Source organism: Pan troglodytes, chromosome 6 (genome assembly GCF_028858775.2).
Source record: "Pan troglodytes isolate AG18354 chromosome 6, NHGRI_mPanTro3-v2.0_pri, whole genome shotgun sequence".
In the NCBI taxonomy this organism is placed as follows: domain Eukaryota; kingdom Metazoa; phylum Chordata; class Mammalia; order Primates; family Hominidae; genus Pan; species Pan troglodytes.
This window is the reverse complement of record NC_072404.2, coordinates 38,567,085-38,579,697: the sequence shown is the minus strand read 5'-3', so window position 1 is coordinate 38,579,697 and position 12,613 is coordinate 38,567,085. Positions and strand designations below refer to the sequence as shown.

Here is a 12,613-nt window from a genome sequence, read left to right as displayed (position 1 = left end):
TTCTGATTAATAATAAACACAATCCAGGAGTTACTGCACATTGCACAAATCACTTAGAAAGGTATATATTAAATATTTTAGGGAAATATTACATTAAAGGTAAAAGCCAGTAATAATTTACACAGGCAAGTTGTATCTGGGTCAATATGGTCTCTGATCATGCCTTCCAAAATACATGACTATTGAAACTTGAGCCATCATTTTCCGATGTCTATTTTATGCTAGCAGATAGAATATTTTGAAGATATATAAATGTCTATCAAAAACTATCATTAAGAAAACATAGAATATGTTACAGTAAGCCCATACAAAACATTGTATCAGATTAATATGTGGCCAAGTATATGCAACTGCTATGTAAAAACAAGAAAATATTCTATTATAAGAAAGAGCTCTTAAGTGATAGACATACCTTTCTAACAATAGCAACAAACACTACAAGAACAACTGGAAACAATAATGTCTTTGTGTATCTCAGTGGAGTCTGAAATTCAAAGAGATGTTTTGTTAGAAGGAAACATTTTAACCAAATAAAGTTTCATTTCAAATAATGAAATAGGTAAATTTCTAAAAGTAGAGAAATATGAACATTCACCAATCTTCTCACTGACTGCCATCATAAAAAGGAAAGTGCATTTCCATAGAAATGAACTTCTCCAAAATGCTGAGTTGAAACACTAAAAATACAGTACCCAAACACCTGTAAGTGTGAAATGTCACTGAAAAGATTACTGCTCACTTTTTGCATGCTACTTATCTAACTAGAGAGACCAACTTAATATTCATCTAAGGTACGTAAAGCTCCTTAAATGGAACAAGCTTTTCCTGTATATTTTGTGGGGGATAAAAATATTATCATTGAAACATACACACACACAAACACACACACACACACACACACAGTTTCTCACACATAAACAAAATAATCATCGATGTTTGAGGGGAACAAAAGACTTTTACATTTTCTTTAGTAGCAGAAAAGAAATAGAAATAAGTTTAATAACAAAGCCCTATACCTCTCGATTATCTCTCCACCCAAAAAACCACTCTTAAAATTTTGCTCTTTTACACTTTTTTTTACTTTTATGTTTGTTAATTATGCATTAATAAGACTATATCATTTTGTTTACTCCCTTATATATCTTAAGCATCTTTCCATGTCAGTATGATATCATGTTAGGAAATACCATGTTATAGGTATTGTATGGGTGTACCATAATTGGAACATATATTCCCTGAATTGACACTACTCTGTCTCTACAGCACAGTCCCTAAGAATTCAGATACTTACAGTGATGAGGAATGGTATGCTGGAAACAGCTTTGCTATTTTCTTCAAATTAGCTGAAGTCATGCTATGCCTCAATAAATTATTTCTTTCATTACATAACTTATATTTAATACTCTCAGATTGTAGCAGTATGTATGATGTTCTCAATAACATTAAACAACTTCTACCACATCCTAATTCTCTAATATGTGAAGGAGTCTTGAACCCCTATGAACATGCATTTCAATGTCTTGCAAGATATGCTTCCTTTGTTTGTTTCAGCAGGTTTAACACTAAAACTCATATACCTTTGTCAGCCATTGTGTGTCAAAACCATTTGCCGGAACACAATAAATGAAGACTGACAGGCCACTGGAGTAAACAGTACCTCTGCAGAACACACTCAACTCCAAATGGCTGGTAGATAAAAGTTTCCTGTGTGGTGCCCTCTCATCCACCGGTCTGGAACTCTGGACACTGGGCTGACACAGTGGGATCATGAGGGAAACTAACATGTCAATAGAGTATTGTTGGCCAGTTTCATATACACACACATACCACTCTGAAGGAGTGACACAGATAATATAATTAATCAGTACCACATGGATGGTGTTAAAAATGCACATATATACATGTTTATTGAACTAAACCAGCTCATAAAGTATTGCAAATTAGTATTTTATTTATTTAAATATTTATTTATTTAAAATATCAAAGTACTTTCCTTTGTATTATCTCATTTTGTCTTCACAATATCTGTTTATGGCATGCTACTAGAAACTAGTAAACTGTAACACAAGGAATGAGAGTTGCTTGTTCAAGAACATCAAGCAAAATTGCAGGCTTCTGTCTCACAATCCACTAAACTACTCTCTGCTTTCCTTCTAAATCTCTGAATACAGTTTTAGAAAGAAAAATGCTGTTGGAAGGAAAAGCTTGGACTTGATGTTTCAAAGCAAATATCTGTTTAAATAACCACAAAATGAGTGGAAATGTAAGAGTTTGAAAGCTTGACTAAATTAATGGTATCACTGAAAAATGGCAACTTTTAATGCCTCTGTGTTTACTCGCCTAGAAAACCACTGCTAGTCTGAATGTGTATTTCTAAATTATCAAAATGAGTAAAGGCCATATATTTCAGGGAGCTGCACTAAAGTAAATAGAAAAATCTTTCTCTAAGTTGCCAGATTTTCCTTTTCCTTCAAACTGAGATAACAGCACATAAAGAGTCTGATATAAGAGGGGCACCCTTTATGAAAAATGTATGGGCCAAAACCTTAGGAAACAGAACTAGAAATCACATCTTACCTCTTTTTCCATAAAGTCAAACTCCGCTGCACAGGTATATAATAAAGTATCAAAATCCTTATAACTGAAGAATTTTGAAGTTAATAAGTTGCCAATATGAGCCTGGTAAGAAATAAAGTTACCATTACATTAAGCCATACACTGCAATAATATATTTTAATTTCAATAGTATTTGAAAATAGTTTTCATTACATTATAGAGCCCACTGTTCCCACACCAAGCCTGCTTTTGTTAAAGAAGGAAATGCTATATCCTCCACCTTCACAGTTCCCTTCTTTTGCTGAATAGTGATAGCTCCAATGACACCCTACCTTCCACACTCATCGACATCCCAAAGGCTTTTTCCCCTGGGTTTTCCCAGCTTACTGTGCTAAACCTGGTGAAACAGGCCGCACAGCATCTCCCTTGCTGGAGCCTACCAGCAGCTCTGGGCTTGGGAACACACACAGACTTCTTTTAATCATAAAAGCACAAAGGATTATGGGGTAAAGAAAAGGAAATACGAATTCTGAAAAGGAGATTGAAAAGAGTACTTGAGTGAAGTAGAAAAGGGCGGGCATTGGAATAAAAGGTAATTTTTGACTGATAATCACCTCTCACATAATTATTCACATGTTATCAAGCATTCTCACTCACACTGCCACATTTACCTCCCACAAAAAGCCACGTGAGGAAGGTGGAATTATTTTCACTTTATAAATAAGAAAACTAGGGCACAAAGACATAAAACATTTGCCAAATGTTCAAGTTCACTATAGTCTAAAAAAAGCAACAACCAAAGAAAAGAGGAGAAATTATATCTAGGACAAACCATGACTAAAATTCTGTATGATATCTACATGAAGCAGAAGGAACAGGGTAAGAGTAGGAACTAGATGGTGGCAGGTATGTGATGAAGCATTTCAAAATACTATGTCTTGTTGGGAGAAGAAATGTATGCTGATAAGCATAAGAAATCAATAGGAAGAATATGCAGCACCTAAAATAGCATAAGAAAACAAATCCCAAACAAAATGAAAGAAATAAGTCCTAGTATTATGACAATTACCATATATGTAAAGAGCATAAATTCACTAATTAAGGGACAGACGCTCAAATTGGACTTAAGGGAAAAAAATCTAATATTATGTTGTCACCAAAAGAAATACTTAAAACAAAAGTATGCTGAAAGGTTGAAAATAGAAGAATGGAAAAAGATATACCAGGTAAGTTTAAAACAAAGAAATCTGTTAACAATTATAATGTCTCACAAAACTGAATTCAAGCAAAAAATACATGAAAAGAGACAATAAATATTATATGCTAGTAAAATTAACAAAGAAGCAAGATTATACATATTGCCAACATATCTGCAGTTAAAAATATAGATTCAAAGTACACAGAATAAGAACTGACAAAAACTAAAGGAAGAAATAGAAAAGTTGACAGTGGTCATTGAAAATGTTAAACACTGCCTCCTAGAATAAAAAAGTTGACAGAAGTTAACATAAAAGCTGAATACAATCAATTAGCTCACAGAGAATATAAACTTTACAAAGAGAATACACATTATCCTTGAACACAAGTGAAATATTTTTAAATATTCACATACCATGCAACAATAAATTCCAAAAATATATATACATATATTTGATTATAAATGCAGGCTGGAGTGCAGTGGTGCTATCTCGGCTCACTGCAAGCTCCGCCTCCCGGGTTCATGCCATTCTCCTGCCTCAGCCTCCCGAGTAGCTGGGACTACAGGCACCTGCCACCACGCCCGGCTAATTTTTTTGTACTTTTAGTAGAGACGGGGTTTCACTGTGTTAGCCAGGATGGTTTCCATCTCCTGACCTCGTGATCCGTCCACCTCGGCCTCCCAAAGTGCTGGGATTACAGGCATGAGCCACCGCGCCCGGCCTAACTTCTTTTTTTTTAAGAGATAGGGTCTTGGCTGGGCATGGTGACTCACACCTATAATCCCAGCACTTTGGGAGGCTGAGGCGAGTGGATCCCTTGAGGTCAGGAGTTCCAGACCAGCCTGACCAACATGGTGAAACCCCGCCTCTACTAAAAATACAAAAATTAGCCAGTCATGGTGGCACGCACCTGTAGTCCCAGCTACTCAGGAGGCTGAGGCAGGAGAATCCCTTGAACCCGGGAGGCAAAGGTTGCAGTGAGCCGAGATCACACCACTGCCCTCCAGCCTGAGTGACAGAACAAGACTCCATCTCAAAAAAAAAAAAAAAAGAGACAGGGTCTTGTTATGTTGCGCAAGCTCCTGGGCTCTCCTGCCTCCACCTCCTGAGTAGCTAGCTATGACTACAGGTGTGTGCCACCATGCCTGGCTTCTGTATTATTATTATTATGAGACAGGGTCTCAGTCAGTCTGGAGTGCAGTGGCATGATCATAGCTCACTGCAGCCTCCAACCCCTAGGCTCCAGAGATCCTCCTAACACAGCCTCCCGAGTAGCGAGGACTACAGGCACGCACCGCTATGCCAGGCTAATTTTTTAAAAAAGTTTTTGTAGAGATGGACAGAATGAGCCCAGAGGCAAGCCCGGAGCCAAGTGAGTGCCAGGCAGGGGCGCTGCTGGCTGCGGAGATTTCCAGATGGTGAAGCTTCACAGAAAGAATCCTGTGTCAATATTACCTTTACCAGTTTTACTATATCTTTTCTATATTTAGATACAAAAATACTTACCATTGTGTTACAGAAGTCTACAGTATTCAGTACAGTAACATACTGTACAGGTTTGTGGCCTAGGGGCAAAAGGCTGTACCATATAGCCTAGGTTCTTCCATCCATCTAAGTCTGTGTAAGTACACTGTATGATGTGGATACAATGATGAAATTGTCTAATGATGCATTTCTCAGAACATATCCCTGTTGTTAAGTGACACATGACTGTATACAATTCAGTAGTTTTTTGTTTTCATTTTTGAGACAGGGTCTCACTGTGTCACCCAGGCTGGAGTGCAATGGTGCGATCTCAGCTCACTGCAGCCTCAACCTCCCAGGCTCATGTGATCCTCCCAGCTCAGCCCTCCAGTAGCTGGGACTGCAGGTGCATGCCACCACACCTGGCTAATTTTTGTATTTTTAGTAGAGGCAGGGATTCACCATGTTACCCAGTCTGGTCTCTAACTCCTGGGCTCAAGCAATCCATGCTCCTCAGCCTCCCAAAGTGCTAGGATTACAGGCACGAACCACCACACCTGGCCCAATTCAGTAGTTTATAGTATATTCGCAAAATAATACAACCATCACCAGTATTGAATTCCATCACTCCACAAAGAAACCCTGTACCCATTAGCAGTCACTTCCCCTTTCTCATCCAGCCCCTGGAACCCACTAATATACTTTCTATTTCTATAAATTTCACTATTCTAGACATTTCATATAAATGGAATAATATACTTTGTGGTGCTGTGTCTGGCTTATTTCACTTATCATAATTTTTTTTATTTCTTTAAAAAAATTTTTTTTTTAAAATAGAAATTAACACCTTTAGAAAAAAACAACAGGGTCTCACTCTGTCACTCAGGCTAGTGTGCAGTGGCACGATCTAGGCTCACTGCAACCTCTGCCTCCAAAGCTCAAGCAATTTTCCCACCTCAGCCTCCCGAGTACCTGGGACTACAGGAACGCACCACCATGCCCAGCCAATTTTGTATTTTTTGTAGAGATAGGGTTTCACTTTGTTGCCCAGGTTGGTCTCAAACTCCTGAGTTCAAGCGATCCACCCACCTTGGCCTCCCAAAGTGCTGGGATTACAGGTGTGAGCCACCATGCCTGGCCACATAACGTCTTCAAGGTTGATCCATGTTGTAGCATGAATCAGTCCTATATTCCTTTCTATGGCTGAATAATAGTTCATCATATACTTTCAGCTGTTATGAATAATGCTGCTATGGATACCTGTGTACAAGTTTTTGTTGGAGTCATATTTATTTTTAGCTGTTTGTTTGAATTAGGACCAAAATAAAGTCAACACATAATGATGCCATTGGTTGATACATCTTGTACATCCCTGTGGGTTCCTCCTCCATTCCTTTATATTTTTTTCCAATTTGTGGAAGAAAATGAATAATTTAACCTGTACAAGTCTACAAAATGAAGATTTTTTTTCTTTTTCTTTTCTTTCTTTCTTTCTTTCTTTTTTTTTTTTTGAGACAGAGTCTTGCTCTGTCACCAAGGCTGGGGTGCAGTGGCCTGATCTCAGCTTACCACAGCCTTGATCTCCTGGGCTCAAGTGATTCTCCCACCTCAGTCTCCCAAGTGGCTGAGACTACAGGCATGCACCACCATGACTGGCTAGTTTTGTTTCTTTTTCATAGAGACAAAGTCTCACTATGTTGCCCAAACTGGTGTCACAACTCCTGGACTCAAGTGAATCCTCCTGCCTCAGCCTCCCAAAGTGCTAGGATTACAGGCATGAGCCACCATGAAGCACAAAACCTAGATTTTGCTGATTGCATCCTCTTGGTATAATTTAACATGTTCTTCTAATATCTATAGTTTTATAAATTGGTAGCTGGGTATAGAGGCTTGATTAGATTCAGACTTGATGGGGAGGTTGGAGGCAAGATTACATTATAGATAGTCTGTTAATTCTACCAACGTAATGTTTAGCAGTCTCTCTTTTAAAAAATATTAATAGCCATTGGTGATCATTGCCTAGATCCATTACGGAATGAGAAACAGTGATAGTCTAATTCTGTCATTCCTTCTTTACTAGCTGGAATATGGTATAAAGAAAAAACTGGGCTGGGCGGCTCACGCCTGTAATCCCAGCACTTTGGAAGCCAAGGCAGACTGATTGCTTGAACTTAGGATTTCAAGACCAGCCTGAGCAACATGGCAAAACCTCGTCTCTATAAAAAATACAAAAATTAGCCGGACATGCTGGTGCACGCCTGTGGTCCCCGCTACTTAGGAGGCTGAGGTTGGAGGATGGCTTGAGCCTGGGAGGCGAAGGTTGCAGTGAGCCAAGATCGCACCAATGCACTCCAGCCTGGGCAACAGAGTGAGACCCTGTCCCCCCCGCCAAAAACAAAATGGACTCAAGGGTCAAACATATTTGGTATATTCCAAACCATTGGATTTATTATTCTTACCGTTGCTCATACTGTCTTTTCTTTGGCCAATGGCTTTTGTTGCCTAGTTGCGTTACAAGTCTTCGGACTCTAGCAGTTGTTTTGTTTTGTTTTGTATTGTTTGAGATAGAGTCTCGCTCTGTCACCCAGGCTGGAGTTCAATGGAGTGATCTTGGCCCACTGCAACCTCCGCCTCCCAGGTTCAAGTGACTCTCCTGCCTCAGCTTCCTGAGTAGCTGGGATTACAGGCGCACACCACCACACTCAGCTAATTTTTGTATTTTTAGTAGAGACAGGGTTTCACCATATTGGTCAGGCTGGTGTCGAACTCCTGACCTCAGATGATCCACCCACCTCGGCCTCCCAAAGTGCTGGGATTGCAGGCGTGAGCCTCCGTGCCTGGCCAACTCTAGTAGTCTTTGATAGCTTCCTTGATATCTGGTAGAATGAGATGTTCTAGGCTCCTTTCTATATTTCCTGACTCTCATCTGGAATCAGCCTTTTCTCCTAAAATTCTTGGCTCCTTTAGTGGGAAAGGTCAATTCAAAATTACTGTCCAAGGGCTAGGATGCTCGCTGCCGTAGGATTGGTGATTATTTTTAGGCCTCTTCAGTATAAATAAAAAGGAGATATGTTTTGTTTTCTTTTACAGTAAAATACAGAGTGCATTCATACAGATAATTGCAATGCAAACTCAGGACCACAGGGTTTTACTTCTCTTCTATTTTACATCTCCTTTCTCCTATGCAGAGAATCTCAGTTCTGAACTACACTACTAATGACAGATTAGATTATTGCTCATTTGCTTTAACCCACAGCACACATGCAACGGTCTCAGAATACTAATACCAACATCACCACTAATAATATGACTGAAAATACATATTTTTACTATCTTATTTTCTTTGAGGTATATTCCACTAGTGATGCACAAATTACTGTTTTGATAAAAAGCTATTATTGGTATGGTTATGCTACCCCCTGGATACTCATTTAGATGCACCAGCTTCATCCTCAAATCTTTTACTTTGGTTTCATAATTATGTAAAATATTTACATCGTTCCAAAGTCAAGTTTACAAAACAGGAGATACTGAAAGAAACTTTTTTTTTTTTGAGATGGAATTTTGCTTTTGTCGCTGGAATGCAATGGCATGATCTCGGCTCACTGCAACCTCCGCCCCCCAGGTTCAAGCGATTCTCCTGCCTCAGCCTCCCAAGTAGCTGGGATTACAGGCATGAGCCACCATGCCTGGCTAATTTTTGTATTTTTAGTAGAGACAGGGTTTCACCATGTTGGTCAGGCCAGTGTCAAACTCCTGACCTCCAGTGATCTGCCTGCCTCGGCCTCCCAAAGTGTTAGGATTACAGGCATGAACCACCACACCTGGCCAAAAGAGACTTTTATTATGTTGTTTTCGGAGACAGGGTCTCATTCTGTCACCCAGGCTAGAGTGCAGTGGTGGGATCATGGTTCATAGCAGCCTCCACCTTCTGGGCTCAATCGATTCTCCCAAGTCAGCCTCCCAAGTAGCAGGGACAGGTGTGCACCACCACACCCTGCTAATTTTTTGTATTTTTTGGTAGAGATCAGATTTCATCGTGTTGCTCAGGCTGGTCTCCAACTCCTAAACTAAAGCAATTCACCCACCTTAACCTCCCATAACTTTTATTTTTATCCCTCACTTTGTTACTTCCCTCTTCCTGTAATTAACCATTTTTAAATGTTTATAGTTTATCCTTCCATTTAAAAAATATAGCAAGTACTGGCCGGGCACAGTGGCTCATGCCTGTAATCCCAGCACTTTGGGAGGCCGAGGTGGGTGGATCATGAGGTCAGGAGACCGAGACCATCCTGGCTAACATGGTGAAACCCCGTCTCTACTAAAAATACAAAAAATTAGCCGGACGTGGTGGCGGGTGCCTGTAGTCCCAGCTACTTGGGAAGCTGAGGCAGGAGAAAGGTGTGAACCCAGAGAGCGGAGCTTGCAGTGAGCTAAGATTGTGCCACTGCACTCCAGCCTGGGCAACAGAGCAAGACTCTGTCTCAAAAAAAATATATATATATATAGAGAGAGAGCAAGTATTTTATATACATAATATATTATGCATTTTGCTATACACAGACAAACTTTCCTCCACTTTGCATCTTAATAATAATACGTTTTGAAGATCTACTCTATCAATCTGACATTATTTGTATAATCAATCCTCTATTGGTGGACAACTGGGTTGTTTCTGTCCTTTTTGCTCCTACAAATATTGTTGTAAGGATGGCTGTATGTAGTGGGCCATGCCTGTAATCCCAGCACTGTAGGAGGCTGTAGTGGGAGGATTGCTTGAGCCAGGAATTTGAGACCAGCCTGGGAAACAGAAGACCTCATCTCTATAGAAAATTTTCTAAAATTAGCCAGGCTTGGTGGCATGTGCCTGTAGTCCCAAGTCCCAGCTACTCAGGAGGTTAAGGTGGGAGGATTGCTTGAGCCTGGGAGGTTGTGGCTGCAGTGAGAAGAGACTCAGCCACTGCACTCCAGCCTGAGTGACAGAGTAAAACACTGTCTCATATATATATGTGTATGTATGTATGTATGTATGTATGTATGTATGTATCTATCTGTTGTAAGGACTAACAGCCTTGTGTGTACATTTAAAAAGTATTTTTTGTGGCTGGGCATGGTGGCTCACACCTGTAATCCCAGCACCCAGCACTTTGGGAGGCCGAGGCGAGCAGATCACGAGGTCAGGAGATCGAGACCATCCTGGCTAACATGGTGAAACCCTGTCTCTACTAAAAATACAAAAAGTCAGCTGGGCGTGATGGCGGGTGCCTGTAGTCCCAGCTACTCAGGAGGCTGAGGCAGGAGAATAGCATGAACCTGGGAGGCGGAGCTTGCAGTGAGCTGAGATTGCGCCACTTCACTCCAGCCTGGTGACAGAGTGAGACTTCGTCTCAAAAAAAAAAAAAAAAAAAAAAAGTAGTTTTGCTCATGCCTGTAATCCCAGCACTTTGGGAGGCTGAGATGGGTGGATCACTTGAGGTCAGGAGTTCGAGACCAGCCTGGCCAACATGGTGAAACCCCGTCTGTACTAAAAAAAAAAAAAAAAAAAAAAAAAAAAAATTAGCCAGGCATGGTGGCACATGTCTGTGGTCTCAGCAACTTGGGAGGATGAGGCAGGAAAATTGCTTGAACCTCAGAAACAGAGGTTGCAGTGAGCTGGGATCGCACCACTGTATTCCAGCCTGAGTGGTAGAGCAAGACTCTGTCTCAAAAAAAAAAAATTGTATTTTTGCCAGTTTGTTTTGGGGATAGATTCCTAGAAGTAGAATTGCTGGTCAAAGGGCATATGCATTAGTAATTTTACCAAATTCTGCCCAATCCTCCACAACCACCATAGTAAGAGGGTAATTTACAGGACCATCAGCAATGTGAGCATGCCTGTTTACCCATCAGCAGTCATGTCAAACTTTCTAATTTTTGCCAATTTAATATGTGAGAAAGAGAATCTGTGATTTTATTTTTTTACATTTCTGTTAGTATGAATGAGATAAGCATATTTTCATATGATAAAGAATCATTTGAATTTCTTTTCCTGTTTATTGTTCATCCTACAAGCTCATTTTCCTAAGGTTTGGGTTCTTTTATTATTATCTGTTTATTTTACTTATTTATTTTTGAGATGGGGGTCTCGCTATGTTGCATAGGATGGTCTTAAACTCCTGGCCTCAAGTGATCCTCCCACTTCAGTCTCCTGAGTAGCTGGGATTATAGGCTTAAGCCATCATGCCCAGCTTTTTATTTGTAAAGGTTGTTTATATATTAGAGATACTAACACTAGGAGTACCTTTTCCCATTTTGTCATTTGTCTGTTTACTTTGCCTGTGATGTCTTGTTACTTGCAAATGCTTAATTTTTGGTAAGCAAAATCATACTTCTGGAATTTGGGCCATAGTTAGGAAAGTTTTCCCTACTCCCTGGTTATAGAGGAAATCACCTATGTTTCTTTGAAATGGTTTGGCTCTGTGTCCCCACCCAAATCTTATCTCAAATTGTAATCCCCATGTGTTGAGGGAGGGATCTGGTGGGAGGTGACTGGATCATGGGGCAGTTTCCCCCATGCTGTTCTCATGATAGTGAGGGAGTTCTCATGAGGTCTGATGGTTTTAAAGCACGGGACTTCCCCATTGCTCATGTTCCCTCTCTCCTGCTGCCATGTAAGTTGTGCCTTGCTTCCCCTTTGCCTTCCACCATGATTGTAAGTTTCCTGAGAGAGCCTCCCAGCCATGCAGAACTTTGAGTCAATTAAACCTCTTTTGTTTATAAATTATCCAGTCTCAGGTAGTATCTTTATAGCAGTGTGAGAACTGCTGAGAATTGGTAGTGGGGCACTGCTATAAAGATAACTTGGAAATGTGGAAGTGACTTTGGAACTGGGCAATGGGCAGAGGTTGGAACAGTTTGGAGGGCTTAGAAGAAGACAGGAAGATATAGGAAAGTTTGGAACTTCCTAGAGATTTGTTGAATGTTTTTGACCAAAATGCTGACAGTGACATGGACAATGAAGTCCAAGATGAGGTGGTCTCAGATGGAGATGAGGAACTGGAGCAAAGGTCATTCTTGTTATATTTTAGCAAAGAGACATTGACATTTTGTCCCTGCCCTAGAGATCTGTGGAATTTTGAAGTACATAGAGATGATTTAGTGTATCTGTCTGAAGAAATTTCTAAGTAGCAAAGCATTCAAGAGGTGTCCTGGCTTATTCTGAAAGCATTCCACTATATGTTCACAAATAGATGGTTTGAAATTGAAACTTATGTTTAAAAGGGAAGCAAAGCATAGGTTTGGAAAATTCATAGGAAGCGGAAATGTGGAAAATTTGCAGCCTGACCATGTGGAAGAGAAGAAAAACCCATTTTCTGGGGAGGAACTCAAGTGAGCTGCTGAAGTTTGCACAAGTA

At 40.1% G+C, this 12,613-nt stretch overlaps 1 protein-coding gene across 1 annotated transcript in view; it reads right to left on the bottom strand.

Annotated features, from left to right (window-relative positions):
- Positions 1-12,613, bottom strand: part of LOC129135472 (protein C-mannosyl-transferase DPY19L1-like) — a 47,388-nt gene that overhangs the window by 7,859 nt on the left and 26,916 nt on the right. The window contains exons 4-5 of the mRNA XM_063815917.1: positions 2,578-2,679; positions 413-484 (exon numbers count right to left, since the gene is read on the bottom strand). Of these exons, the coding sequence (XP_063671987.1) occupies positions 413-484; positions 2,578-2,679 (174 nt within the window). The remainder of the gene's footprint in view (positions 1-412; positions 485-2,577; positions 2,680-12,613) is intronic.